Below are 26,638 nucleotides of genomic sequence, written 5' to 3'. Positions count from 1 at the left end.
CCCCCCCCCCGAAACCGCCAATCACCACCGCGACCATCACCGACATCGTGAATGCCATGTCCGTGTCCGTGGGCCTGTGCCACTGTGTGTATGGTCACCGTCTCTCTGCCTGTCTGTCTGTCTCGCCTTATACTCTCTGAGCCGTTGCGTTCACGAAAGGGGAGGCAGAGGGCGCCAGCAATGCACGCGCGGCCCTGGGCTCGCGCACCATCCGCCGGCACGTCTGCTGATGCTGCCAATGTTGCTGCCGCTCCCGCTCTCGGCGTGGGCTCCTCGCATAGCGTTTCGTGCGCTCGTGCATCCCGTGTGGGTTTCTGCGCTAGGCTCTCGCCTGCACTTCCGATGAACGGAACTGTCGTGATGTGCGCCCCCCCCCCTCCCCCTCTCTCCCCCTCCCGTCGCCGCAGCTGTCCGCCGCCCCTCAAAGTCGCTTCCATTCGCTCCCGCCCGCCGCCGAGGCACGCAAGCGTGCCCGTACACAGACGCTGAACACCTTTACAAGCGGAAATTGAGAGACACGTGTCAAGCATCGCTCGCAGCAGCAGCCAACATGAACATTCCCCTCAACACAGTCAAAGTGCTGCGCAATGTGCCGCTTCCCGATGAGGCGAGCGTGCTCCACACGAACGCCGCGGTGCTGGACATGGGCAGTCACACGACGCGGCTCGGGTTTGCAGGGGACACGGTACCGCGCATGCGGCAGCGCACATGCGTCGTGAAGGGCAAAGGAACCTTCTCGGACGCCTGTGATGTGCTGGACCACGTCGATGACCCCGCCGCCGCGACGACGGTGCTGGAGAACGGCGTCATTGTAGACTGGGAGGGGTACGAGGAGCTCCTGAGCCGCGTCGCCCGGATACTCGACCTCGAGAACGTAGAGAACAGCACCCCGCTGCTGGTGACGGAGAAGGCGCTCGTGCCTACACATCAGCGGCAGAAGATCGCCGAGGTCCTCTTCGAGACCCACCGCGTTGTCGCCACCAGCTTTGCCTTGAGCCCGGTGCTGTCCCTCTACGCGTCCGGACTGGGCACCGGCGTCGCCGTGGAACTGGGCCACGATCAGAGCCACGTCGCGCCAGTCTTCCAAGGGCTTTCGCTGTTTCACGCAACGCACTGCCTCGACGTTGGCGGCGCGGACCTCACACGACACTTCACCTCTCTTATGTCTGGCGTAGCGACCACACACGTGTCGGTGCTGGGGAGCATGACACCAACGCAGCGAGAAAGCATGTGGGAATACATCAAGGAGCGCCACTGCACCGTAGCCGAGGATGCGCAGGCCTTTTCTGAGATCAGCCGTGTCGGCATAGGGATGGGCAGCCCTAGCAGTGGCTCGCCTCCGGGAAGCCCGCACGGCGAAGAGGATCGGTACCGTGAGGAGTGCGTACTGCCCGACGGCACCGCTCTGCCCATCAGCGGCGCCGCTCGGTTCATCCCTGGCGAATGCTACTTCCAGCCATCCCTTTCCCCGGCGCTGCAGCAGCTGCGCGACCAGTCCACCGTTGTCGATGAGGTGCTGCTGCGCACGACACAAACGCCGGTGTCTATCCCCGAGCTAGTCGTGGACGCCATGAAGCGCTGCGATCACGACCTGCTACCCACGTTCGCTTCTCATATCGTCGTTAGTGGCGGTGCCTCGCTGTTGCGCGGACTGACGCAGCGCGTGGAATCTGACGTGCAAACCTGCCTGGCCAGCACCGGCGGCATCCACAGCGTCGGTAGCGCACGCGTGTACGCGGATGTCGAGCGGCGCGATGCCGCCTTTGTGGGTGGCTCAATCTGGGCATCGCTGCCGGCGGCGCAGGCGTTGTGGGTGACGAAGGCCGACTACAACGAGGTGGGGTCGATGGCTGTGGTGCGCGGCGGCTTTTAGGCTCGTTATCGACGATCAGACACCGCAGACCCCGAGGAGCGATCGAGGCGGCTTTGGCCCTTGTGGTCTCTCTCTCTCTCTCTGTGTGTGTGTGTGTGTGAGCACCTTCGTTGGTGTGCTGCTGCCGCTGCTGTGCGCACGCTTGTTTGCCCTCCCGCCTTCCGTCGACGTATAAAGCGACAGCGCCGGTCCGGGGGAGGGGCGAAGGGCACGAAAAAAGGCAGACCCGTATCCGTGCAGCTCGCCTCTGCGGCAGTCCAGCTACACCCCGCTCGTCCCTGTATGTGCCACCAGCGGGGCGCAGCGACATCGTTCCGGGCAGTCCTCCTTCCTCCCTCCAGAAAAGATGGCGACGAAAACGTCTCATGTACAGTGTGTGTGTGTGTGTGTGTGTGTGTGTGTGTGGTGTGCCTCTGTGGCGCTCCCGAGGCTGCGGCAACTCGACTCGTCTAGCAACGCTCTCACGCGTGTGTGGCATGACGGTGTAACACCGTGGTGCGAGCGCGTGCATTCTCCACTGAACGCTCGAAGGGCGCCAATCGCCGTCATCCCTTGTGCCACACGAAAGCCAACAACAGCATCGAACACAAGACCGCATGCACCTGCAAGAGAAGGTCACACCGAGAGGTGGCGACGAGGGTGGTCTTCTCGCTGTGTGGGGAGGAGGAGGGGGAGAGGTATGTTCCCGAGCTGCTTGCTGCTAAGCTGCTCACGGGCTACCCCCTCCCCCAAGCTGTCCCACGCGAAAAGACGAAGGAAGGAAAACTTTTCTTTGTTGTCGCCACCGAAGCACAGATGGAAGCAACGGCTGCGTGTGTGTATGTGCGTCGGCGGGGCGGAGAGTGTGGCCGCACCCAGAACAGCACCACAGAGATCGTGTTGCCGCACAGCGAACTGCGACGCTGCACTTCTCAGTCTCTTCTGTCTCTCTCTCTCTCTCTCTTCATGACTGCACCGCCCTCGCCATGATCCCTGTCGCATTCCTTCTTCATCCTTCTTAACACACCCCAACCCCCACCCTCGCCATCTCTCCTCCTGTTGCTCTGCGCATCCGCTCCGTTGTCGGCGCCGCTGCTCTGCAGGACCCTGGAATAGCAATTCACAGCCAGCAAGAATCACACGCACCAAATCGCCAGTCGTTATAAGAAAGCAAACAAGGCAGCACACAGAGGCAATACGGTAACACCTCCCTCTCTCTCTCTCTCTCTCTCGCACGCCGACACACAGACACACGCTCGCGCGCTCTCGCAGTCCCTCATTCTTCACTTTTTTGTCCCCGCGCAGGCGCGGGCGAGCGCGCAGACAGAGACGATCGGAAGCGGCAGAAGCTCCTCTCTTCCCCGCTTGCGATCTACAGCCTTTCCTCCTCCCCCTCCTCCTCCTCCATCTACGCCGCCGTCTTCTTCGGCCTCCGACGCACACAGACGCATACACCACCTCCTCTTTTGTTTTCTGTTTTTGTTTTGTTTTTACTCCACTTGTTTGCCCTTCTCTCTCCCTATCATTGAGATCCACCCACCATACCTCCCCACCCCCACCCACCCACCCCCACCCACACACACACACACACATCTCCCTCCCTCCTTCCCATCCCTGCACGCAGAAACCCCAACACGCACGCTTCTCTTCTGTCCTCATATTTTCTCTAGAAAAGACTTCGGCTACATTCTCTCTCTCTCTCTCTGGGTGTTGTGTTGCGTTGCTTTCCCTTCTCTTCGTGTCGCCATCTTTTGCGTGTGGGTGCACCGTCTCTCCCTCGTTGTGCTGGTGTGCGTGTGCGTTGCCACCCTACCCCTTCCCCCTTGCTCTCTTCTTTCTACGTATTTGCTGCCCCACTCTCCCACTCTGTCTGTCCCCATCTTTCACGTGTGCTCGTGTTTTCGCGGTCGCCGTCTCTCTTTCGCCGGTGTGCCTGTGTGTGTGTGTATGTGTGCCTCTTAACACACTGCTAACAACGTTCACGTACGTCTCCCTCCCTCTCTCTTGTGCTTGCGCTTCACTTTCTGTGTGCGGGGTGGCGTCTGCCGAAAAACAAAATACAAAACCGGGGAAGCACGCGTCGTCGCCTCCCGCTGTTGTCTGTCGTCCCTCTCCTTCTTGGAGCTCTTTGCTTAGCTTTCTGTGCTTCTCGACCTCCCGCTGTCCCTCCCGTGTGCGCGTGGGAGAGAGGGGGGTCACCGGGTAGAAGGGGGTGCGTGCTTGGCTTGGCACGTGCGTCTCCGTGTTCATGTATACAGTCCCCGTGTCTTCATCTTCCATTCTTTCTGGCTTTTCCTATTAGTGCTGACACCTCCACGGTCGCTGCGGTTGGGAGTGGTGCGGTCGTCCCGCCAACCAGCATCTGCCTTGCCTGAAACAGTTCGTTCGCGTTGCGTGTGTGTCACTCTCGGTCGGTCGGTCGCCTCTCGCTCCGTGTACCTTCACGCCTCTTTCTTCTGCTGTGGCGCGTTGTCTGTTCCTCTCGTTGAAGGCCAACACCGACCAACGCCGGAAAACTCGCCACCTAAGACGAACCGACGAGGGCACGCAGACATACGCTGCATCGAGAGAGTGAGCAGAGGGGGATCTGCTGTCCTTCTCTAGCACTTCGCTTACAGAGCCACCACCCCCTTCTCCCCTCTGCGCAACACAGCATTTCTTAGCTCGAGTGAGGTGGTTGCCGGTCCCGAGCGCCCCGCGTACTCGCAGGCAACACGTACACACAGTGGCGCCAGAGGGTCTGCCGCAGCCGGCCACCACACCCGCGCGCACTCTCCGCTGGTTTAATTTTTAATTTTATTGGTTTCGGAGAGAGGGTGGAGAGTAGGGCGTCTGCATTTCGCTCGCGTCGCATCTCCGCAACACGCAGCGCTGCTGCTTTTTCGAAGCGCCGAGCAGAGAAGTGGCAGGAAGAGTATCAGAGTTGCTCCAGCTGGGTTGTTCGCTTCAGGTCCTCTGTGTGTGTGTGTGTGTGTGTATGTTGTAGTGACGTGTTTGAACGTTCTTCTCTTCTCGCTCCTCTCGCGCTCCTCTCTTCGTGCGTGCGGGTGTGAGCGTGTGCCTAGATGCGCACGGTGTGTGCCGATCCCTGCCCGCTTGGCTCTTCCTGCTTTGGTCTCCCTTCGTTTGCTCTTTCGTTGTTGTTTCGTGCCTGTGCACGGCCGGCACTCGTGCGCCGCTCTTCTCTAAATCACTTGCTCGGCTGTATTTCTCCAGTCCTGCACCCACGGCCACACCCCCTCTATCCACATAAGGCACGGCTTCGACGTATCCCCGCAGCTTATCCTCACGCCTTGCCTACCGAAGCGCGATTCGAGGGCACACACACACACACACGCGCGCGCGTAAACCATGGAGCACTCAGGTCGCGGTGTGCTGTCGCCAGCGCGGCGGTGTAGCTCGGTGCCGAGGAATCTGGAGGGATCACGCAGCAGTCCGAGCTCTTTCTACGCCTTCCCGTCCACCCTCAACGACATCCTGTTCGGTCCCCGACAGCGCCTCACCAAGTACGCAGACGGCATGCAGGCCTTGCCGTACGCCAGCTCGGCACCCACTATCGAGGAGGCAGAGGTCGCCGCTGCCGGTCCACTCGCCGACGCACGAGCAGAAGACGCGGCCGCCGCAACAGCCACCGAGGCCGTCAAGTCGCGCTCCCGGGAAGCAGCAGCGAAGCAGGCGGCGAAGGAAAAGGTCGTGACGGTGGCACCGGCCGAGCAGGAAGCCGCCAGCAAACCTCTCGAAGAGGACTCTGCTGCGGTCTTGGCTGTTGCTCCAGTGGAGACTGAGAGCGCGGCGACAGCGCAGATAGGGGCGGACGCGCCGGACGACGCTGCAGCGCCCACTGCAGCCCACGAGGCTGAAAGCATGGCAAAGGAAGAGGAGGGTGGTAAAACGGACGCCTCGCTCGACTACGTTGCCAATGAGGCACCGTCACGTACCTTCATAGTCGTCACCGCCGACGAGGCGGAGGAGGACACCGCCACAACGGATGACGCTGCTGCTGCTCCTGCTGGGGAAGTAGCAAACAGTGCCGGCAGGGCCGACGCGAAGACAGTGCCCGAGGCGGCTGCAGTAGAGCAGGAGGAGGGATGTGAGACCGCTGAGGAAGCACAGAGGTCGTCCGATGCCGCCGAGAGGGTAGGCGCGGAAGAGCGGGAGACCGCCACGGTGCCGCACAACCACGGCCGGGATGAGGCGACTGCGGTGGCGGCGGAGCCACCGCAACTGTGCACCACGTGTGAGATGGTGGCCTTTGATGCGGCGCATATCGCCGCGTGGATGATGAAGTACCGCCATGAAACGGCGTACGTCCCTCCCGGGGTGCAGCGCTTCGTGCACGAGTTCAACGAGCGAGCGGCCAAGTTCACGCCGCTGCGGATGGGTGGCACGAGCCCGACGCCGAGTGCCATAGGAACTGCCGCAAAGAAGGGGAAGAAGGTCAGTCTAAGCCTCAGCTCCGTCGGCAGCTCGAAGACTGGGGTCGGCGCGCTGGCAGACCTGCCCAGCCGGGACGGCGGCGGGTTCAGCTCCTCTGCTGCCCTGCGCACCGGCACCAGCGTCGCAGTGAAAAAGTCGAATGCGTTGGAGGCGCTCGGTGATGTGTGGGAGGGCCGCCAGGAGGCACCGATCTCGCTCGCGCAGGGCTCGCTGCGCCGCCGGGGTCTGTTCGGCGAAGTGGAGAAGAAGAAGATCCACCACATGGTGGTGGCGGTGCTGAACAAGGTGACCACCGACCCGGTCAAGTTTCGCGAAGTCAAGAACGAGCTGCTGCGCCTACCCATCCCCGAGGCAAACGCGGAGCAGATGACGAAGATCGTGGACGCCTTCTTCACCAAGGCGGTGCGGGAGCAGCACTTCAGCCACAGCTACGCCGACCTCATCGCGGCCCTCTGCAAGGTGCCGCAAGGACAGCACATCGTCGGTGACAAGACACAGAGCCTTGAGTACCGTCTGCGCATGGCATTGCTGAAGCGCTGCCAGGCCGAGTTTCTGCAGAGTATCCGAGCCGAGGAGACGGACGCGTCCAGTCCGACGACGATGGCGACGGCGGCGGACGACATGTCCTCCCCGCTGGTGTTCGCCATCGAAGGCGCTCAGGCGATCGGCGGCGAGACGGAGAAGGAGCGTCGCGACCGCATGTGTGGCAACGTCCGATTCGTGTGCGAGCTGTTCCTGCGCGATATTGTCGCCGCTTCTGTTATTTCCGTCATCTTCCGTATCTGCTGTCTCGGCTCCGAGTTCGGGGAGTTTGCCGTGCCGCCGTCGTACACACCAACGGAGTCGCAGGTGGACGAAATCATCACCGTCGTAAAGACCGCCAAGGAGCGCTACTTTGTACACTCCGCAGAGGGGCGCCGGATGCTGCCGCAGCTGCTGAGCCAGCTGGAGTACTGGGTGAAGCACTATGCCATCAGTCGCTGCCGCTTCGTGCTCATGTCTACGGTCGATGGCCTGCGTGCCATGCTGCCCAAAGAGCCGGCCTCGCCGATGATGAGTGGTACGCCGAGTGTGGCGGCTTTCGTGACGCCTCAGCTGACGCACATCTCGCCGACGCAGTCGCCGCCGCCTTGCGACGTCTCTGAGCAGGGGGTGGTCTCCGCAGTCTCACCCGCCCCACTGTCGGTTGCAGCGGCATTACCAGTAGTCACTGCGGCAGACGCGAGCGGGCAGCTGTCGATGAGCTCCACGATGGTGGGTGGGCAGCCTCTGCCAGCACCACGCAGCAAGCAGGTGGGCAGTGTGAGTCATAGTGACTCGGCCGGCTCGATCAACGGCATGGCGGCCACCGAGTCTCCTGTTACTGGCGCCATCACACGCCCCATCGTCACGCTAACGTCGCGGTCAACTCTTCAGCACGTGCGCCCTGAGGCTATCGCAAAGCTGATGGCGGCCTTCTCCAGTGGCCAATGCAGCGCCGACGAGGTGGCCGTGCAGCTCTTCGACACGTATGGCAATGTGCTGCCGGCCCTCGGGGCGTGGATGGACCGCTGCCTCTCCGTTGTCAAGGAAGAGAAGACACGCAAGCAGACCGGCGCCGTTCTTGTTGCCTGCGTAGAGCAGCTGACGGCGCACACGAACGCGAGCAGCGAGGAGGCGGCGGAGACGGTGGCAATGTGTCGCGAGCAGCTGCACGAGGCAGCCGTGGAGGCCCTGCAGCGCGCCATCGAAGGTAAGCTCTACGAGGACCTCCACGTCTTTCAGTTCTGGGCACAGCTCGTCCTGTCCGACCACGCGCGTTTCGTCTACGACGAGGAGCTGTTGAATGAGGGCCTCGAGCTGCTCGTGTACACTGCTCCACCCGCCGTGCGCAGCTACCTCGTCGAAGTAGGAAAATACATGACAAATGTACTCGTCGCCCCGGAAAAGTTGCCGTGGCAGGCGTCGACGGAGGCACAGTGCTTTGTGCGGTACCGACCGCTGCTTGTGCTGCACAGTCTCGTGATGCCCGGCGGCCCCAGCGAGGCGCAGGCGCTGCTCGATAACATCGTCAGCTTTAGCGACGTGCGACAGCAGTCGCTGGAGTTGCGGCTCTACCACGCCTTCCGCACCGGCTCACCGTCCCGAGAGGTCATCTTCGAGCAGCTGCGCACGTCACCGCGGACGACAAGCCGCGACTCGACGCTTGCTGCGGAGGTGCTTAGCGCGCTGCTCATCGCAGAGCTGTGCTCCAACGGTGATGCACTCGTGGAGGACAACATGGACCTCCTTCAAATCACCGTCGACGGCGTGACACGCGCGGAACGCGAGATCGCCATTGTGACCGAGGTCTACGAGATTCTCCGCTACACGCCTCGCCCCATGATGATGTCGGCCGCGGCCCGAGTGCTGCGCAAATTTGTGTGCATGCACATCGTGTCCGACGAGACGATGGAGCGGGCAGATCGCTTTTACGAGGCGGAGCGCGACGGTGCCATCGAGAAACCAACCCAAGAGGGCGTCCGCACGCTTGCTGCGCCGCCGAGCGCCGAGCTCCCGCGTATTATGGATCGCCGCGGCACCGATGACGTCCTGCTCAGCGGCAGCATTTCTATGCGCTCCGTGAACGGCGCAGTGGCTACGAATAGCAACGGCAACGGCAACAACGGTGGCGGTGTTGGCGGGGGAACGGGGTCTGTGGATGGATTGCAGAGCTCCAACGCCAGCAGCTTCGGTGAGTTCCGCCCCCGCGACAGCCACCCACCGCGCCGCGATGCAGACAGCGAGCACACCAGCAGCCGCCACTCGCAGCGGCAGCTGTCACCACGGCGGAGCAACCAGAGCAACAGCTCCTTCCAGACGGCACGCGGCGGCGAGGACAACAGCAAGCGACTGTACCGCAACTCCTACAAGAACCGTCGGCGCAGCCAAGGTGAAGGCGGAAACGAGCGGCAGTCCAGGGCAGGGGGCAGCAAAGACGAATCGCCGCAGCAGCAGCCCACAGGGTCGTTGTCGACGTCATCGAACTACGCTAGTAGTCGCGATGGTAGCCGCCACGGCGGTGGGGGGGGCCGTTACGACCGTCAGCACGGCGGCTCGCGCGCCGGGCGAGGCAGCGGCCACTTTGACCGTGGTCGTGGCGGTAGTGGTGGTGGCCGCGGCAACGGCACCGCACTTCATCGAGGGAGTGGCGGCGGTGGCAAGGCTGAGTAATGGTGCGGATCTGAGTCGATGTATTTTGGTGCTGGCGGGGAACGTAAGGTTTGCAAACTCTGGCTGTCGAGCTCTATTTTCTTCTTTCGTAACTCGTGCTGCAGCTGTCTCCCGCGACGTTGCGTCTTGCAGCTGCATTGAAGCCACACACGTATACACACACACACACACACACACAGACACAGACACAGACACAGACGCGGTTGCAGCGAGAGCGATGAGCTCCAGCGCGTGTGTATGTGTATGTGTGTGTGTGTGTGTATGTGGCAGCTCGCAGCTTTACCAGTAATCGAAATGATGACGCCACCGAGCTCAACCGTCGCATGAACAGCTGTGTGTGTGTGGGGGGGTGGGTGGGTGTGCATGCCTTGTTGGGCATTGCCGCACCCCCGTCCCCTTGCCCCCTTTTCGCCTCGCCGTGCTCGCGAGAAGCGAAAGGTGGACCCGTGAACGCGCGGTTGCTGCCATGCGGGCGACGGTGGCTATGCGCAACACACCCGTGCTCGCGCCTGTCGAGGACGCGCGTCACGGCGTGCCCGTCAGCGTCGTCGCGACTTTGTGTAGCGCAGCGTGCGCTTGTCCGTTTCTGTGTAAGCATGAGTTTGAACGCACACGCACGCGCGGCTCCACCTGAGCAGATATGCAGTCGTCTCCGCATTCGCGACCATCTCACGCCCCACACCCCCTCCCCACTCTCAAAAAGAATTCGCCGCAAGCACACCTCAAACACATATATAATACGCCGACCTCAAGCGGCGCACCACTTTGCAGAAGACCTGGTGCTGACGGTCTTCTTCTCGGCCTCACCTCTACTTACTACTCGACAACGCTGGCCGGTGGCCTGCGCGTCCTTCATAATCAGCGAAAGTCTGAGGGGCTTCGCCGCGCGGCGTGCCTGCACACACCGCTGCTGCCGCTGCTCTTACAAGAAGAGAGAGAGGGTCCTTGGGTGAATCAGCACACCCGGCGCGCGGCCTCATGTCATCTAACGCCTCGAAAACTGAGACGCCGGCGTCGTTACTGGCAGAGGACGCTACCATGACGTCACTGGACCGGCTGACGAACCTTGGCACCTCCATCTTCTTCACCCCACCCTCCGTCGAGCACCCTAGCGCGGCGAGCGAGCTGGGGTCCAGCCATGCGCCACCACCGCCACGTGTGCAGGACCTCGCTAACGTCGTGTTGCCGCTCGCCTCCGCTGAGGCTCGCGTGAGCAATGTGCTTTCCTTCGCGCGGCGGCCACTCGAGATTGTGGAGTCGATCAAGGGTTTGCACGAGCTGCATCAGAAGGGCGGACTCACAAGGGAGGAGTTCGCTCAAGCGAAGCAGCAGATCCTGGACTCGGCCGCGTCCTCGGCGTCCACGTACAAGAGCAAGTCGAAACGGTCACGCGGGCGCCGCCACCGTCGCCGTGGTCGCCGTTCGCGCAACAGCTCGCGCTCGGCCTCTACGTCGACTCGCACGCGACCGTCCCGCAATGCCCGCTCGCGCGCCACCACTGGTGTTGACACCAGGAGTGCCAGCCACCGCCCCAGCCGTTCCTCGTCATCGTCGAAGTCGTCGTCTTCGTCGTCGTCGTCGTCGAGCAATCGCTTCATCATTGTGCCGCGCTCCAACGTATGGCGCACCCTCAATGATCCGATCGAGGGCTTGCTCGGCCACCACTCGACAGAAGGCCACCATGTGCGCGTTGCATACAATGATGCGCCGCGGCTCGTGCGCTCCCCGCTGCTGAGCAGGGGGGGCGCCGTCGTCGGATTTGGCAGCCGTGAGAGAGGAGGGCAAGAGGAGTGTTGCGCCGGTGCGCACGGGCGGCACGGCTACCAGGAGATTCCTTCTGAAGACCCTCTCACAAGCAACTTGGCGAGTGGTGCAGCGGTGCCGACGCCAACGCTCGCCACTGCACCAGGCACCAAAGACGGCGTCTTCGCTTCCCCCAGCGGCAGCGCTATCGGCGCCGCGACCGCAGCGACGGGCAGCAGCGTCGCCCGCTACGCCACCGTTCCCGACGGCCGTGGCAAGGCCACGTATGGTGCCTTCTTGCACCGCGACGACGATGCTCGTGCCGGCGGCCCGGCACCGCACATTCACGCGGTACTCAACAAGGAGGATGTTGTGTGCATTCAATACTTCAACAGCCGCGGCGGCTCTGGCAATCACTTCCGCGACGTCGAGCTGCACACCTCCCAGCTCCGCGACCCGATCTTCGTTCACAAGGGACAGTCTCAAGTCATTCCAGCCAAGCCGCGTACCTCAGTCGCCAAACCCAGCCGCGACGAGCCAGTCATGATGGCGATGCCGACCCGAGACTCGCAGGTCTTCCAGCTGGCGGAGATGACGCTGGAGGAGCGCTGCGCCTGGGAGGAGATGACGACAACGCACTCCTCTTCCTCCAAGTCCCGCAGAGCCAAGTCTTCGTACTTTGAGCAGAGCTTCAACTGGTATTGGGTGGACGTGACGGGCAGAGACGCCAGCCGGCAACAGTACAACGCGATGCTGCACTACCTAACTAACCGCTTCAAGCTGTGCGAATCGTTTCTCGTCGACCGCGAGCACACGCTGGTGCTGCCGCAGGTTTGCGAGTCGCCCATCTACGCTGGCCAGTACCTGCTCAACTTGCGTGTGGCGACCGAAAAGATCGCCATCTCCGACGATAGCGTGATGGAGCTGACGAATCGGTGGATTGTCGTTGTGGACCTGAAGCAGCACATCGTCATTACCCTGCACCGCGTCGACACGCACAGCATGGCGAACTTGCGCTCACAGTGGAAGAGGGTCATCGAGAACAGCAACGTATCCTTCCAGGAGTTCCTTCTCAAAATCATCGACGACGCCATCTACACGTACCACCTCAGCCTCGACGTGCACACGGCGCTCCTTGAAAAGTGCGAAGCGAAGCTGTTTGTGGAGAAGCCGGCTGTGACGACGCCGGAGGTGTCCGGCCACTACATCGATAAGCAGATTCTGCACCACTTCGCCGGCAGCTCGCGGTCGCTGTTTCTGCGCCGGCTGCTGGACGAGCAGGACCGCTCGCCGATGGACAAGGGGGAGATGAACAGCTTCCTGCACCACCTGCACCGTCGCACGAGCGTGCAGCACCGGATGATCAACGTCACCCAGGCAGTCCTGGCCAAGGCGTTCACGAAGCTGCGACTGTGCTCGCGTGAGATGGCGGGGCAGATGTGTGCGTCCTGCATTGAGATCAGCGACCGCGCCCTGGAGGTGCGGGATGACGCCAAGACGCTGCTAAACCTGCACATCTCCCTGCAAAGCTTCCGCACCACTGAGCTGATGGCCGTGCTGACGCGTGTAACGATGCTCTTTACACCGGTGACGTTCCTGGCTGGCGTGTATGGCATGAACTTCCAGAAGAACTTCCCGGAGCTGACGTGGGACTACGGCTACCCCTTCTTTTGGGCCCTGTGCATTGTCCTGGTGATCGCCATGCATGTCCTCTTTCTGCGCAAGCACTGAGGCGCCGGCGCGTGTTCTAGGCGTACGGGTGGGGTGGGGGGAGGGGGGCGGACCTGTTCAATGGATGAACTGCAGCTCCAGCCACCACCACTAACCCTCTACCTCTGCTTTTCTTTTGGTGTCCTCCGCGGACAGTCGCTGTGTCTTTGTAGATGTATGCGCGCGCGCGCGTGGATGGGATTGTACTCGTTTGTCTGCGTGCGTGCGTGTGTGCGTCTCTCTCTCTCTATATCGTTTTCTTCCCGCTTGGCGTAATGATGCGCCGCGTCTAACGGCGTGTCGGTGTATGCATTGGTGCCGGTAAAAGGGTGGTGTGGTGACGTGGGGAAGATCACAGGAAGAATGAAGCCGGAGATCGCTCAACCCGAGCGCCATGACCCTCTACGCCTGCCGCCGCTGTTGGTGCTGCCGGCGTGTCTTGTCGCTGTTCTTGTCCCCATCGATTTATCGTTCTCGCGGTGCATTCCGCCTTACCCTCCCCCACCCGTCGACCCTCGCTGCGTCTCTGTCGCGCGCTCCCTCTCCGTCTCGCCCGCCTCCCTCCCCCCTCTCCCATTTTTTTCTCTCGTAGGTGTGTGCATCTGTGCTCCTGGTGAGACGGAGTGGGGTGGGGGCACCCCGCAGCGCGTGGCATCTCTCCCCCCCCCCAGGTGGGGGGGTCATTCGTGCACCCAAACTCTGTCTCTGGGGAGGAAGCTCAGCGGCGCACCCCCACCCCCCCCACCCTCTCCCTCCTATATCCCTGCCAGTGCGGAACCGCTTCTCCTGGCGACAGGGTCAAGCACCTATAACGCAGGGAGGACAGAGCAAGATGTCGCTGCGGATGTCGGCCGTCAGGTGCCGGATGGCGTGGCGCCGGAGCGACCTGCGACAGCGCACACGCACGATTCATGTGATGGGCAGAGTGCCGGCGTGACTCGAACGCATCCCACCCCCGGCCCTCACACTGTCCTGCTGCTGTGGGGAGCCTGTGCCATCGCGATGGAATCGCACCGTGTGGCGACCGGCACAACGTGAGCGGCTGTGGGGCGACCTGTGAGGCGGGGTGGGTGGGTGGGTGGCGGGTAGAGTTCGAGGCTGAGGCTGTGCCCTCAGATGGCCGAGTTGGCGCGTTGCGGTCACGTGTGTCTCTGCAGCTGCTTCGCACCAGGCGATAGAGGCCTGTGACAGGGCCGGTGCAAGAGTGGGGCTCGACCTCATGCTGCATGACAGAGAAATGAACATGCTGCAGCACAGAGCGCAAGCGTGTCTCGGTCGCTAACCTCTGGTGGACCACCTTCTCTCTCATCGTTGTTTAGTGTGTCTGTGCATCCAGTCAACCGCATCCGACTGTATCGATTAAAGTGTCGGCAGTGAAAGTCGCCCAAACCGTTACACACACGCGCACGCACGCACTGTTCGCCTCTGCGGGTCCCCATACCCTCCTCTCTCGCATCTTTTACTCGGCCTTAGAGTGAAGACGTAAAGGGTGGAGGCGAGACAAGAGACCTGGAGGAAGAGGGTGTGTGTGAACGGTTGATAGGGTGTTTGAGGTGGTTGCCTCTGATGGGGCTGGGGAGGGAGAGGAGGGGCTCTGGCGCGTTGTGTAACCCTGCGTCGCTAGCCTCAGCACACCCGAGTAGCCCCCAACCTCCACTCTCAAGCGCAGAGACACAGGCATGCACACGTAGAGGATCAGTGGACCCTCGTAGGCGGGCCACGAGCCTCTGACGTCCACAGCTGGTTCACATCTAGCTACTTGGTGATGTCTCTTCGCTTTCCACCTTCTCTCTCTCATGGCAATCATGCGCACGTTCCAGGATTACGCATCTCGCGAGTGCTACAAACACACACACACACACACACACACAACGCTCAGCAGTCTCCACCACTACCACCACCACCACGCTCCAGGCCGCCCCAGCCTTTCCTTCTCGCTTCCCTTGCAACCTCTGCTGAATCACAGACGTTGTCGCTGCCGTGCGCGCCCCTCCTACCCTTTCTCCTCCTCGCTCAGTCACGTACGAGTCCACAGAGGTTGGCGAGCTCATACACATCCAGACACACGCACACAGGGGCCGTTACCCCGCCCCCCCCCCCACACACACACAGCCTACGTCCGCCCACCCCGACAGCCTTCATCTCTTTTCTAACACCCCAGACACCAGACACGCACACCGACATTCACACACACACACACACACACACACACACACACACACGTGTATATACCAGTCGGCTTATTTTACTCGTCTACCTCTCGCTCTCTGTCTCTTCGTTTATATATATATATATACATATATACATATATATATACATATCTGGGCGAACGCACACAGCTGACGCTTCTCTGCACCTCGCTCCCTCGCTGCTGTGCGTGCCTGTGTGACCGGCCCTGCCAGTCTGTGAGAGCTCATTGCACGCGTTCTCCTTTTTTTTTGATTTCTGTTGTCTCGCCACGCCCGCCTGCCGTGGCTCTGTCCGCGGGTGTTCGTGTGTTTTGCCTCGGCACTTCCTCCCTCTCCGCCATATCGAGTTGAACCCCTCTTACCTCCCTTCGTCATTGATTAGTCACCGCAATGGAGTCCACCAATGTGGGTGATGCGTACGCGGAAGACCGGTCTTCGAACGGCGCGGAGGGGAATAGGTCGATGGACACCTGCCGAGGGTCGTCGCTGTGCTCGCAGCTCAGCAGCGACGATCGCGGTGAAGACATCCATGCGCAGCGCAGCGACTGCCTGGCTGTTACTTCCAGCAGTAGTAGCGACACCATCTTTGCGGACGACGAGGACGACGCTCCTGTGAGTCGTCGTGCACTCCACAGCCGCGTGGGCAAAGCTGGGAGCGCTGCCGATGTCGCCGCTGGTCCATCCCCTGTGGATGCGGACGACGACAAAGACGCCGAAACGGTGCCAACAGCAGTGGGGCTCATCAACGAGGGCTGTACCTGCTACCTTAACTCACTGCTGCAGCTGCTCTTCCACATCAGCTACTTCCGCACCGCAGTCTACCGCATCCCTGTCGAAGGCGACGACGGGCCGTCAGTGTACAAGGCACTGCAGGAGACCTTCTTCCAGATGCAGGAGCGCACCACGCCGGCGCGCACCACTGTGCTGACCAACGCCTTTGGCTGGGGCCGCAAGGAGCTGTACGTGCAGCACGACATCCAGGAGATGGCGACTCTGCTGCGCGACAACTTGGAGGAGCGGATGAAAGGCACCGTGACGGAAGGCGCTATCAACCAACTGTTCGAGGGGCGTGGCGAGCAGTTCGTGGAGACGCTGGACAAGTCGTACGTCTCGTGCCGCGCCGACACCTACTATGACGTGCACATCCCTCTTGGCCAGCACAGCACACTGCTAGGCAGTCTGACCTCACTCACCGCGCGCGATAAGCTCGTCGGCGAGAACAAGTACCGTGTGGAACGGGAGGGGATGCCGGTGGTGTACATGGATGCCGAGAAGGGCTACAGCTACACTCGCTTCCCTGCCGTGACCTGGTTCCATCTGAAGCGCTTCGCCATGGACCTGACTTCTCCGACATTGGAGATGCGGAAGGTGAACACGCCGTTGGAGTTCCCTGTCGTCCTCGACCTGCGTTCTCTGGAGAAGCCGGACGCCGCAGCAGCCAGCGGTGGCGTGGGTGCTGGAAGCAAGTTGGGCTCCGCGGTTGTTCCTTTCAGCAGCGACTCGCCCGCCATCTACGACCTGCAAGGGGTTATCGTGCACCGCGGCACGGCACGCAGTGGCCACTACTACTGCTACATCCGGGAGTGGGACCCGGTGGGGCAGCGTTTCTGCCGTTGGCTCGAGTACGACGACGAGAACGTGCGTCAGGTGCCGGAGGACGTCGCGGTGCGTGCCAACTACGGCCGCGGCGCCGGCTCGGCCGACAGCTTCCGCCACGACGCGTCGCTCATGGGAGGGGCAAACGCGTACATCCTCTCCTACGTGCGCCGCGCCGACGCGGCGGCGATTCTCGCGCCGTCGCCGACCGACATCGTATCCGACCGGGTCAAGGAAGCGATGCGGCGTGCCATCCAGGAAGAAGAGCGACAGCTGCGCGAGGCCGAGGAAGCCCGGTTGTCCGTCACGATGTACTGCATCACTGATGCCGCCCTCAGCAAGTACTGCGACTCCGTGTGCAGCACCGAACTCTTCTCCCGCGATATCCAGCAGTGGCGCCGGTTCGCTGACTGCGTCATAACAGTTCGCAAGTCGGACACGCTGGCGGCGGTGTACGAGGCCCTGGCCGCGCAGCCGGAGATGGAGCGGCGTGGCGTGACGGCTTTCAACTGTCGCCTGTGGCGGTGCACCGATGGATCGGCGCTGCGGCCGTCCATAGCTCTTCCGACGTACGCGGAAAACGTCGAGCACAAGGGCCTCGCTCCTCAGCAGCCGCAGGAGTGCCTAAAGGATTTCCTCACCCCGGAGGAGAACACCACCGCGCTGACGATGTGCCTCTACGTCGACCAGGCGAAGGTGCCCTTGCCAGGGCTGCACGGCGTGACGAAGGAGTGGGGCCTGATCCGCAGCATCCAGCAGGACGACACCGGCCGCTGCTACACGGTCGAGATGTCGAGCCCGACAGAGGCGAAAGCACTGCACATCACCCTCGACCACTCCGACTACGCCGCCACAGTCGAGTACGTCGTCACGACCGACAAGGAAACGCTTCCTGTTGCGATGGCTGCCGTCATCGACGGCTGCAACACCGTCACCCTGTTGCTGAGCGAGTCGCGGCGGACGGTGTCGGTGATGCTGACGTGCTACATGCCAAACAAGCGGACGGTGGCCGTGCGCAATGTGCACCTCGAGCTCCCGTTCGGGCACCCCCTCCTGCAGCCGGACCCTGCGGCATCGACCGCCGCGCTACCGGTGCTACCCGTCGTTAGCTATGACCGCGCCCTTATCTTCTTCAAGTACTACGACTACTCCGCCAACACTATCCAGTACGTTGGCAGTCGGGTCATCGACAAGGCAGCCAAGACGTACTGTTGCGGGGCCGTGTACCGCGACTTTCTCGGCGTGTCGGACGACGCGGCACCATCCCCATCCGGCGTCCCAGTAGCAAGGCCGCAGCCGCCACCGCCGTCGATGTTCCGCTTCTTCCTCGAGCGCGGCGACCACACACCGGTCGAGCTCAACGAGCACCTCGACTTGGGGGACTTCAAGTCCGGCTGGGTAGTGGTGGCGCAGCTGCGCGCGGTCCCCGCCTCGTATCGCTACCTATCTATCCTCAACTACTACCGCGACACGCGCAACAGCCTCGACGTGCACATCATCGAGGTGGAGCGCAGCCACCGAGCAAACGACGACGCATACCGCCAGACAACGCTGGAGCGGCAGCGCGGCGCCGTGGCGACGGCGACGGCGTCGTCCTCTGCAGCCAAGAAGGAGCGAACGTCGACAGGCGGTGCCGCTGATGTCGCGCCGACAACCCCGCCTCTGCACTCGGCGGCGCCTGGCGGGGAGTCCGAGGGGGCCGCCGACGCCTCCACCACTGGCGCGCTGCAGCAGGGAGACTCGACAGCGCTGATCAACAGCTCCGAGTCCGTGGTGTCGGATGCGAAGAAGACAACGACACCGAGCACAGGCAGCACTGGCGACCGCGCCGTCACAGCAAACACGTCCACGACGTGCGGCATCACGAGCAGTGTAAGTCCAACGCCGACGCTGGCCATGGATACCACTGGCAGCAGTGCCACCGCTGTGGCGAACGCGGCGGTGGAGGCCGACCCGATTCGCATCGCCGCCACGCTAAACCCGTACGAGGCGGTGCAGCTCCCCACGCTACACGAGATTTCCGTGACGACGCTACCTACGGAGCACTCGTGCCGCATGCTCTTTAGTTGGAACTACGAGGCCGTGTGCGCCGCCATCGGCCGCACCATCGCCTTCGACCCGAATCGTCTGCAGCTGTACCAGTGCTGCAGCACTGGCGAGCCGGCGCCAGAGGTGTCGCCGACGCCGTACAGCAGCCGACTCACCGTGGCCGATCTGCTCTACCTAGATTCGTACAATAAGACCTCGGTGTTGTACTACGAGCGACTGGCTGAAGCCCGCGAGCAACACCAGAACGTTGGCGTCGTCACCGCCACGCTGCGGGACCACGCGGGCCACGCGCTGCACCGCGAAACCTACAGCGTCGACCTCGCCAGCATCACCCGCCAGGGCCTCGTGCGGCGTATTTGCGAGTCTGTGCCGGCGTGGCAGCGCGAGGCGGACGTGTGGGGCACCATGCAGGACACCCTTCAGTCACCGCACTTCACGCTGAGCTTCGTGGACTCAGCCAGGCACGTCATCGCGGCGATGCACGAGGTGGCCATGTTCAAGACCGGCGCCGAGGAGTCCGCGCTGGAGGCGTCGGCGCTGCGCAAGTTCGAGGTGGATATACAAGCAGCGGCGCCGCTCCAGGGCACGGAGCAGCGGATCGCCTGCTGTCACATGAACTACTCGACGCACGACCGCAGCACGTTACTGGGACAGCAGCAGCAGCGCAGCGCTTTCGGGCAGCCGTTCCTCATCACAATCGACCGCACCACGACGGTGCGCGAGGCACTCGACATAATGCTGCAGACGACCTATCTACCCAAGGGTGCGCTGAACAACGCCGAGGGCTTTGGGGTGATGATGGTGGCGGGGCAAGTATACCACTTCGAGAACTGGGAGGAGCACGTGCACCTGTTCTGGGTGCACACCAAGAATACGTCCCAGTACGTCGCCAGCCTAATGCTGAACCACGCCAAGCCGCGCGAGAAGCCAGGTTCTCGCTACGTTGCCCAGCACAGCCCGCAGCTGAAGATCTCTAATAAGTAGTGCCCCACCCCCTCCTCCCACTCCCACCCCACCGCACCCTGTCCACCGGCGTAGGCGAGGGGTGGCGTCTTCCTATGCTCCCTTCCACCGTGTCGTGTGTCTGTGTGTGTGTGTGTGCGTATGCGTCCTCTTGTGTTCGTCGCCTTTGCTTCCCCTGCGCTATCCTGTGAGTGCCACTCTTCCACGTTGTCATCGCGGCTGCGGTGTTGTGTTGCGGGTGCGCCTGTGTGTCTGTGTGACCCCTCCTCCTCCTCTTCTCCTGCCTTTAGATGCGGTGTTGTTCGTGTTGGTCATCAGCAGTGTCGCCTGTTTCAGTGAAAGCACAACCCTGTTTCTCGTGGGAAGGAAAGGGGGTGTGGACGAGGGGACGCTGAAGGGGTTATTCATCTCTGCTCCGGGGGGGGGGGGGGTATGTGTGTGTGTCGTCGTCGTCGTCGTCGTCGTCGTCGTCGTCGATCTTGCCGTCGCTGCAGCCGTTCTCTCCGTCGGTGTATGCGTTGCCTCCACTCCTCCGACAGGCACACAGACAGACGCGCATGATTAGCCGGCGAAGCTGGTGTCCGTTGCACCGAACGACTTCACGTCGCTGCTCCTCCCCTCCTCGCTGGACCGGCTGCCAATGATGAGCGGGCGCTCTAACTCTCCTGAATCCCCGTCGTGTTCGCGTTGATGTTCTCATTCTCGTGCGTTTCGCGCACGGCTCCTGTGTTTGTATGCACCTTTTCTCTTTCTGCCTCCCTCTGCCCACGCGACTTGCATCGGTAGCCCTTCCCTCCCTCACCACCACCGCTGCCCCTCGCACACGCCCAGCATCGTCCCCGCAGATGCGGCAGCGCCGCTGTTAGGATCCTGAAGGAAAACAACAAGGATGTAAGCACGGAAACAGCGGGTGCGTAGCACATGTGAAGAGCAGAGCGGAGGGCATCCCCTTGATGCGAGAGAGCGCATAGCGATGCGCGACGCTCGCCTCCTCTCCCGTCCCTCCACCATGGGCGCTCCCGCTGACAAGACGACCGAGAAGACATGCTACGATGCCTTCTCATGAAGACACCACCCCCTGTCGCGCCCCCACCCCCCTTTCCCTCGCCCCTGCGCGCGCACTAGCCGTGCGTATGCGCCTTATATGAAGAACGCCTTCCCCCTTGCACCCCCTCTTTCTCTCCGTCTTGCACCGACCCCCGTCATCAATCCCCCTCTACCCACGCACCCGTGGGCGCTGTGGCGCACTCGCCAGCGACGCATAGACGACAACGTGGACAACGTACAAGCGCTACACGGCAGCGAGGCGGCATCGACGTAAAGACGGCCCCCCCCGTCCCTTTTCGCTGCCACCCATACACACATAGACGTCATTGAAAACATAAAGGCGTTGCATAGACGCTGCTCAGCGCAGCCTCCAGCCACTTCCCTAGCTCTCTCCTCCCCACCCGTGGCGCGTGCGTTTCGAGGGTCTGTGAAACAGGCCTGCTCGTGTGCGCGTTGGGCGCGCCACCGCATCAACCGAGCAGCCTGCGACGTACTCGCAGACAGACACGACGAGAGAGAGAGAGAGAGCGCCGCGGAGGCTCGCCGAAACCATCAAGCTCAGAAAGAGAGAAGGGCGGACACACACACACACACACACACACGCACACACAGAGAGAGAGAGAGAGGAGGGAGCAGGCTTGTGTTGACTATCCGCATCATCATAGAAGCTCTAACGACACGATTCTTTATTTGCAAGTCTCTATCGATATATGTGTTGGGTGTGTTGAGCCTGCGACTGTGTCTCCTGTTCCCAGAAGCAGATACCGGGCTTGGACAAAACCGCCCACACCCACCGGAGCACGGAAAAGCAGGCACAGAGGCAGAGACAGACAAGATTCTGCACGGGCTCGCTCCCTCCCTCCGCCCCTCCTGAGCACCCACCCACACACCCACCCACACACACACACACATATATATATATATATAACAGCGGTAGAAGATGACGGACGCTTCCAAGTATAAGAAGCTCACCCCGATCGACCATGTCCTCCTTCGACCGGAGATGTACGTGGGCAGCATCGAGACCCAGCCCACGCCCATGTACATTTTCGATCCGGAGAAGGGCAGGATGGTGTGGGAGACGATGCGGGTGAACCAAGGTCTCTTGAAGATTGTGGACGAAATACTGCTCAACGCGGCAGACAACATCAACAACAGTAAAGGGTCGGTGCGGCAGACGTACATCAACATCCACATCTCCGACACGGGCGAGATCACGGTCGAGAACGACGGTGCTGGCCTCCCCATTGTGCGTAGCAGGGAGCACAAGATGTACATCCCGGAGATGGTGTTTGGCCACCTGCTGACCAGCTCGAACTACAACAACGACTCGACGTCGACGACAGCGGGTCGGCACGGCTACGGCGCCAAGCTGACGAACATTCTTTCCACAAAGTTCTCCGTCGTCTGCCGCACTGACGGCCGAGAGTTCCACATGAGCTGGACGGACCACATGCGGATGGCGACGGCGCCGCGCGTGAATCGGGTCGATCCGAAGGAGAAGAACGTGACGCGCGTGAAGTTCATGCCAGACTATGCGCACTTCGGCTTCCCAAGCGCGTCCATCTCGCTCGACATGAAGCGGGTGCTGCACAAGCGCGTCATGGACCTGGCCGCGATGTTCTCCAAGATCGAGGTGCGGCTGAACAACGTGCCCTTCGGCTTCCGTACATTCACCGACTACGCGGGGCTCTACTCGCTACCCGGCCTGGACGGGTCGATGCCGCCCGAGCCGTTCGTGTATACCAGCCCAAACGGCAGCGTCGCGTACGTGCCGCAGCTGACGCAGAGCCCGAAGCGCATCGTCAGCGTCGTGAATGGCGTCGTCACGTACAATGGCGGCACGCACTGCAACGCCGCCATGGACATCCTAGACGCCTGCCTCGACTCGCTGAGCAAGAATTTCAAGAAGAACGGCAAAGTGGTGGACACGAACCGTGTGCAGCGGCACTTCACCGTGCTTGTCTTCCTCGTTCAGGCGCAACCGAAGTTCGACTCGCAGAGTAAGGCGCGGCTCGTGTCGACAGTAACGATGCCGCGCGTGCCAAAGAACACGTTGGAGAAATACCTGGAGCGGATGCCGTTTCTGGAGGCGCACGTGAACAGCATGGACGACCAGCTCACAAATGAACTGAACAAGGAGATCGGCGCCGGCCGGCGGCTGAGCAGCAAGACCCTCATATCCTCCATCACCAAGCTCGTCGACGCTACCTCGTCGCGGCCAGACGGCAGGAACATCCGCACGCTCATCATTACAGAAGGTGACTCGGCGAAGGCGCTCGCCCTCAACTCGCTCTCCAGCGAGCAGAAGAAGTACTGTGGTGTCTTCCCACTGCGTGGCAAGCTGCTGAACGTGCGCAACAAGAACCTGAAGCGGCTCAAGACGTGCAAGGAGCTGCAAGACCTCTTCCTCTCGCTCGGGCTGGAGCTGGGGAAGGAGTACCGATCGCCGGCTGAGCTGCGCTATCAGCGGCTTCTCGTCATGACGGATCAAGACGCGGATGGTTCGCACATTAAAGGCCTCGTCATCAACGCCTTCGAGTCGCTGTGGCCGAAGCTTCTGCAGAACAACCCGGGCTACATCTCCCTTTTCTCGACCCCCATTGTGAAGATCAAGGTGAGCGGCAAGTCCAAGGAGGCGATCGCCTTCCACAGCTTCCGCGACTTCCACCGCTGGCAGCGGGCCCACCCGAGTGCGCGCTACACGGCCAAGTACTACAAAGGTCTCGGCACGTCCACCACGGCGGAGGGAAAAGAGTACTTTGCTGACATGGAGAAGAATGTCATGCAGCTCACCGTCGACGCGAGGGACCACCAGCTGCTCGATAGCGTCTTCGACGCGGCCGAAGTGGAGTGGCGCAAGGAATGGATGACGAAGGCTAATGCTTTCCAGGGCGAGGTCGATATCGATCGCAGCAAGAAGACACTGACCATTCCGGAGTTTGTGCACAAGGAGATGGTGCACTTCGCACTCGTCGGCAACGCCCGCGCCATCCCGCATTGCGTCGACGGGCTGAAGCCGTCGCAGCGCAAGATTTTGTGGGCAATGCTGCGGCGCCACAACTCCGAGGCGTCGAAGGTGGCACAGCTGTCGGGCTACATCTCAGAGGCGTCGGCGTTCCACCACGGCGAGGCCTCGCTGCAGGAGACCATCGTGAAGATGGCGCAGAACTTCACCGGCGGCAACAACATCAACCTGCTCGTGCCAGAGGGCCAGTTCGGCTCTCGACAGCAGCTCGGCAGCGACCACGCCGCCCCGCGCTACATTTTCACGAAGCTCAGTCGGTTTGCCCGCCTGCTGTTTCCCGAGGAGGATGACCCATTACTGGACTACATGGACGAGGAGGGCACCTTCGTGGAGCCGCACCACTACGTTCCCATCCTGCCGATGCTGCTGTGCAACGGTGCCGTCGGCATCGGCTTCGGCTTCGCCACGACGATCCCGTCATTCCATCCGCTCGACGTCTCGGCAGCGGTGCGAGCCATGATCAACGGCGAGTCGGCCAAGCAGGTGGTGCGCAACCTTGTGCCGTGGGCGGTGGGCTTCCAGGGCACGGTGCGGCGCGGCCCCGACAACGAGTTCATCGCGGTGGGCAAGTACACAGCGCACCCAAACGGTCGCTTCCACATTTCGGAAATTCCGTGGATGACGAGCATCGAGGCGTTCCGCCTGCACATCTCGTCCCTCGCCAGCGCGGATGTTGTGCAACGCATCGCCGACTACTCGGGCGCCAACCACATCGACATCGACCTCATCGTGCGCGACGGCTCGCTGACGACATGGGCGGAGTGCGAGACCGACCTAGCACTGGCGCAGCGTATCTACATCAACGGCACCGTCTTTTCGCCAGCCGGCACACTTAGCCCGATCGACTCAGACCTCTCGCCAGTGCTGCAGTGGCACTACGACCGTCGCCTTGACTTGTACAAGCGCCGCCGCACCCGCAAGATTGGGCTCATGGAGATGGACCTCGCCCGTCTTCAGTCGACGCGCAAGTTCGTCGAGCACTTCCGGCAGGGCCAGATCGACTTTCTGAATGCGACAGACGACACGCTCCACAAGACATGCGTGAAGCTCGGCCTCGTGCGCGTGGACGAGAGCTTCGACTACATCTTGAAGAAGCCCATCACCTTCTTCACCCGCACGAGCACCGAGAAACTCCAGGCGGACATAGCCAAGACGCAGGCGCAGATTGAGGAACTGAAGAGGACGACGCCGGTGAAGATGTGGCTGACGGAGCTCGACAAGTTTGACAAGACCTTCCAGGAGTACGAGCGCGTGCTCATCAACTCGATTCAGAAGGAGCAGCGCTCGTCTAGCATCACGGGAGGGGTAGAGCTGCCGGCGCTTCGGCAGCCGCTGCTGCTGCTGGAGGCGTCCGTGAAAGGTGCGACGGCGTACCGCGTGCACGCCTGCCAATACGAGAAGCCGCCGCCGAGCAAGCGCCGCCCTGGGGAGTCTTTCGGTGGCGCTAGGTCGTCGGATAGCGCTGTGCGGGGTGTGGGGAAGCGGTTGGTCGGCTCACGCGCAGTATTCAAGAAGAAGAAGCCGATGGGTAGAAAGAACAACGTCAAGGTGAGCCTATCGACGCGGGTGGCGCAGTTTGCAGGCGCGCAACTCGGTCGTCTGCTGCCACATATTTTGGTGTAATTGAAGCGCTTGAAGTGGGTGCGTGCGGTTGGCCGGTGCGCGTCTCTCCGTGAAAGGCAGGCGAGAGGGAGAGGGAGCGGTCGAGCAGCTGTGGCGGCCGCCGCTTGCTTGCCCCCTCGTCTTGCTCTAGCCTCTGCATGTGTGCTTGTGTGTATTTTGTCCGACGCTCTACAAGAAACCGAAGTGACGGAGGTGGGAAGTGGAATGGGGGGAGGGGATTTTGGTCGACATCGCAACGTCGGCAAGCAAGCGAAGTAAAGGGGATCGCACAGCCTCAACGGCAGCGCACGCGCTGGTGTACGACTGGAAAACTGAGCGAGAGCCTCCGTCCGCACCCACCCACCCCTTCTTCGTCGGCCTTTTCGTTGGCGCCCTCCCTGCGAGCGCTGCTGCTGCTGCTGTTGTTTGCCTGCGTGCTTGCAAGGTTGCGCGGCGTTGTGGGCGTGAGCGCATTCGCTGCTCAACATCTCCCTCCTTTCAAGTAATTCGTTGTAGCGGGTGGGGGGAGGTAAGGTAAGGGATGTGGCGTTGCGTAGCACGTTGTCCTGCTGCCCCCCTCTCTCTCTCTCTCTCTCCCTCTCTCCTCCCTCCCCACCACCCCCGTGTCTTCTTCCCATATAGCACATATAAAGCAGCAACGGCAACAAGGAAGAGATTCGTCCAGTACAAAAGAGAAGCAGCCACACCGCCGACGTGATGGTTGGCAGTCGCACCGTACCGCACCCCCTCCCGCTCTCTCTCTCTCTCTCTCTCGTGCGTTTCCGTGCCGCCTCACGCGGCCACGTTGATGCGATTGGACTCGCACGGAACTACATAACGAGCCTTGGTGGCTGCTGTTAGGAGTATGCACTTCTCGTCGGGCCTGACATGACTTGCGTGCACGCGCGTGCCCGTGCTCGCATGTGGCCCCTTCGGCGCTTGGTGTGTGTGCGCCTGGCAGCTGCACGCTGGTGCGCTTCGTGGGCGCGTCATGTATGCAACGCGTCGATGCTTCTCGTTGCCATTTTCGTCCTCACCACTACCGTCTCTCTCCTCCTCTTTACGCTCGTGACTCGAGGGTCCTGCATGTCCGCTGCTCCACGTGTGCGTGTGCGCCGTTCTTTCTCGCCCGCAGCGGAGGACCGTACTCACGCGCGTGCGCCGACCTCCTAAAGTTCCTCTCTCGCTTGTTGTTCCTTGGCACAGGCGCCGCCATGAACGTGCATCACT

At 61.8% G+C, this 26,638-nt stretch overlaps 5 protein-coding genes across 5 annotated transcripts; all 5 read left to right on the top strand.

The window, feature by feature from the left end:
• Nucleotides 1-550: 550 nt before the first annotated feature.
• On the top strand, nucleotides 551-1,873 carry LMJF_15_1330 (putative actin-like protein; the record flags this gene model as incomplete). The annotated part of the gene is made up of 1 exon (XM_001681997.1): nucleotides 551-1,873. One exon carries the CDS (start codon nucleotides 551-553, stop codon nucleotides 1,871-1,873), a length of 1,323 nt encoding a protein of 440 aa, XP_001682049.1.
• A 3,330-nt stretch (nucleotides 1,874-5,203) lies between these two features.
• Nucleotides 5,204-9,481, top strand: LMJF_15_1320 (putative eukaryotic initiation factor 4a; the record flags this gene model as incomplete). The annotated part of the gene is made up of 1 exon (XM_001681996.1): nucleotides 5,204-9,481. The coding sequence occupies one exon, from the start codon at nucleotides 5,204-5,206 to the stop codon at nucleotides 9,479-9,481; it is 4,278 nt and encodes a 1,425-aa protein (XP_001682048.1).
• A 978-nt stretch (nucleotides 9,482-10,459) lies between these two features.
• Nucleotides 10,460-12,955, top strand: MGT1 (MGT1 magnesium transporter; the record flags this gene model as incomplete). The annotated part of the gene is made up of 1 exon (XM_001681995.1): nucleotides 10,460-12,955. The coding sequence occupies one exon, from the start codon at nucleotides 10,460-10,462 to the stop codon at nucleotides 12,953-12,955; it is 2,496 nt and encodes an 831-aa protein (XP_001682047.1).
• A 2,558-nt stretch (nucleotides 12,956-15,513) lies between these two features.
• LMJF_15_1300 (putative ubiquitin hydrolase) lies at nucleotides 15,514-19,752 on the top strand (the record flags this gene model as incomplete). The annotated part of the gene is made up of 1 exon (XM_001681994.1): nucleotides 15,514-19,752. The coding sequence occupies one exon, from the start codon at nucleotides 15,514-15,516 to the stop codon at nucleotides 19,750-19,752; it is 4,239 nt and encodes a 1,412-aa protein (XP_001682046.1).
• Nucleotides 19,753-21,718: 1,966 nt separating this feature from the next.
• Nucleotides 21,719-25,429, top strand: TOP2 (mitochondrial DNA topoisomerase II; the record flags this gene model as incomplete). The annotated part of the gene is made up of 1 exon (XM_001681993.1): nucleotides 21,719-25,429. The coding sequence occupies one exon, from the start codon at nucleotides 21,719-21,721 to the stop codon at nucleotides 25,427-25,429; it is 3,711 nt and encodes a 1,236-aa protein (XP_001682045.1).
• Nucleotides 25,430-26,638: the final 1,209 nt, after the last annotated feature.

The sequence above is a fragment of the Leishmania major genome, chromosome 15 (assembly GCF_000002725.2).
Source record: "Leishmania major strain Friedlin complete genome, chromosome 15".
NCBI lineage: Eukaryota > Euglenozoa > Kinetoplastea > Trypanosomatida > Trypanosomatidae > Leishmania > Leishmania major.
The sequence above is the reverse complement of the archived record's forward strand: the minus strand, read 5'-3'. Positions and strand labels throughout refer to the sequence as shown.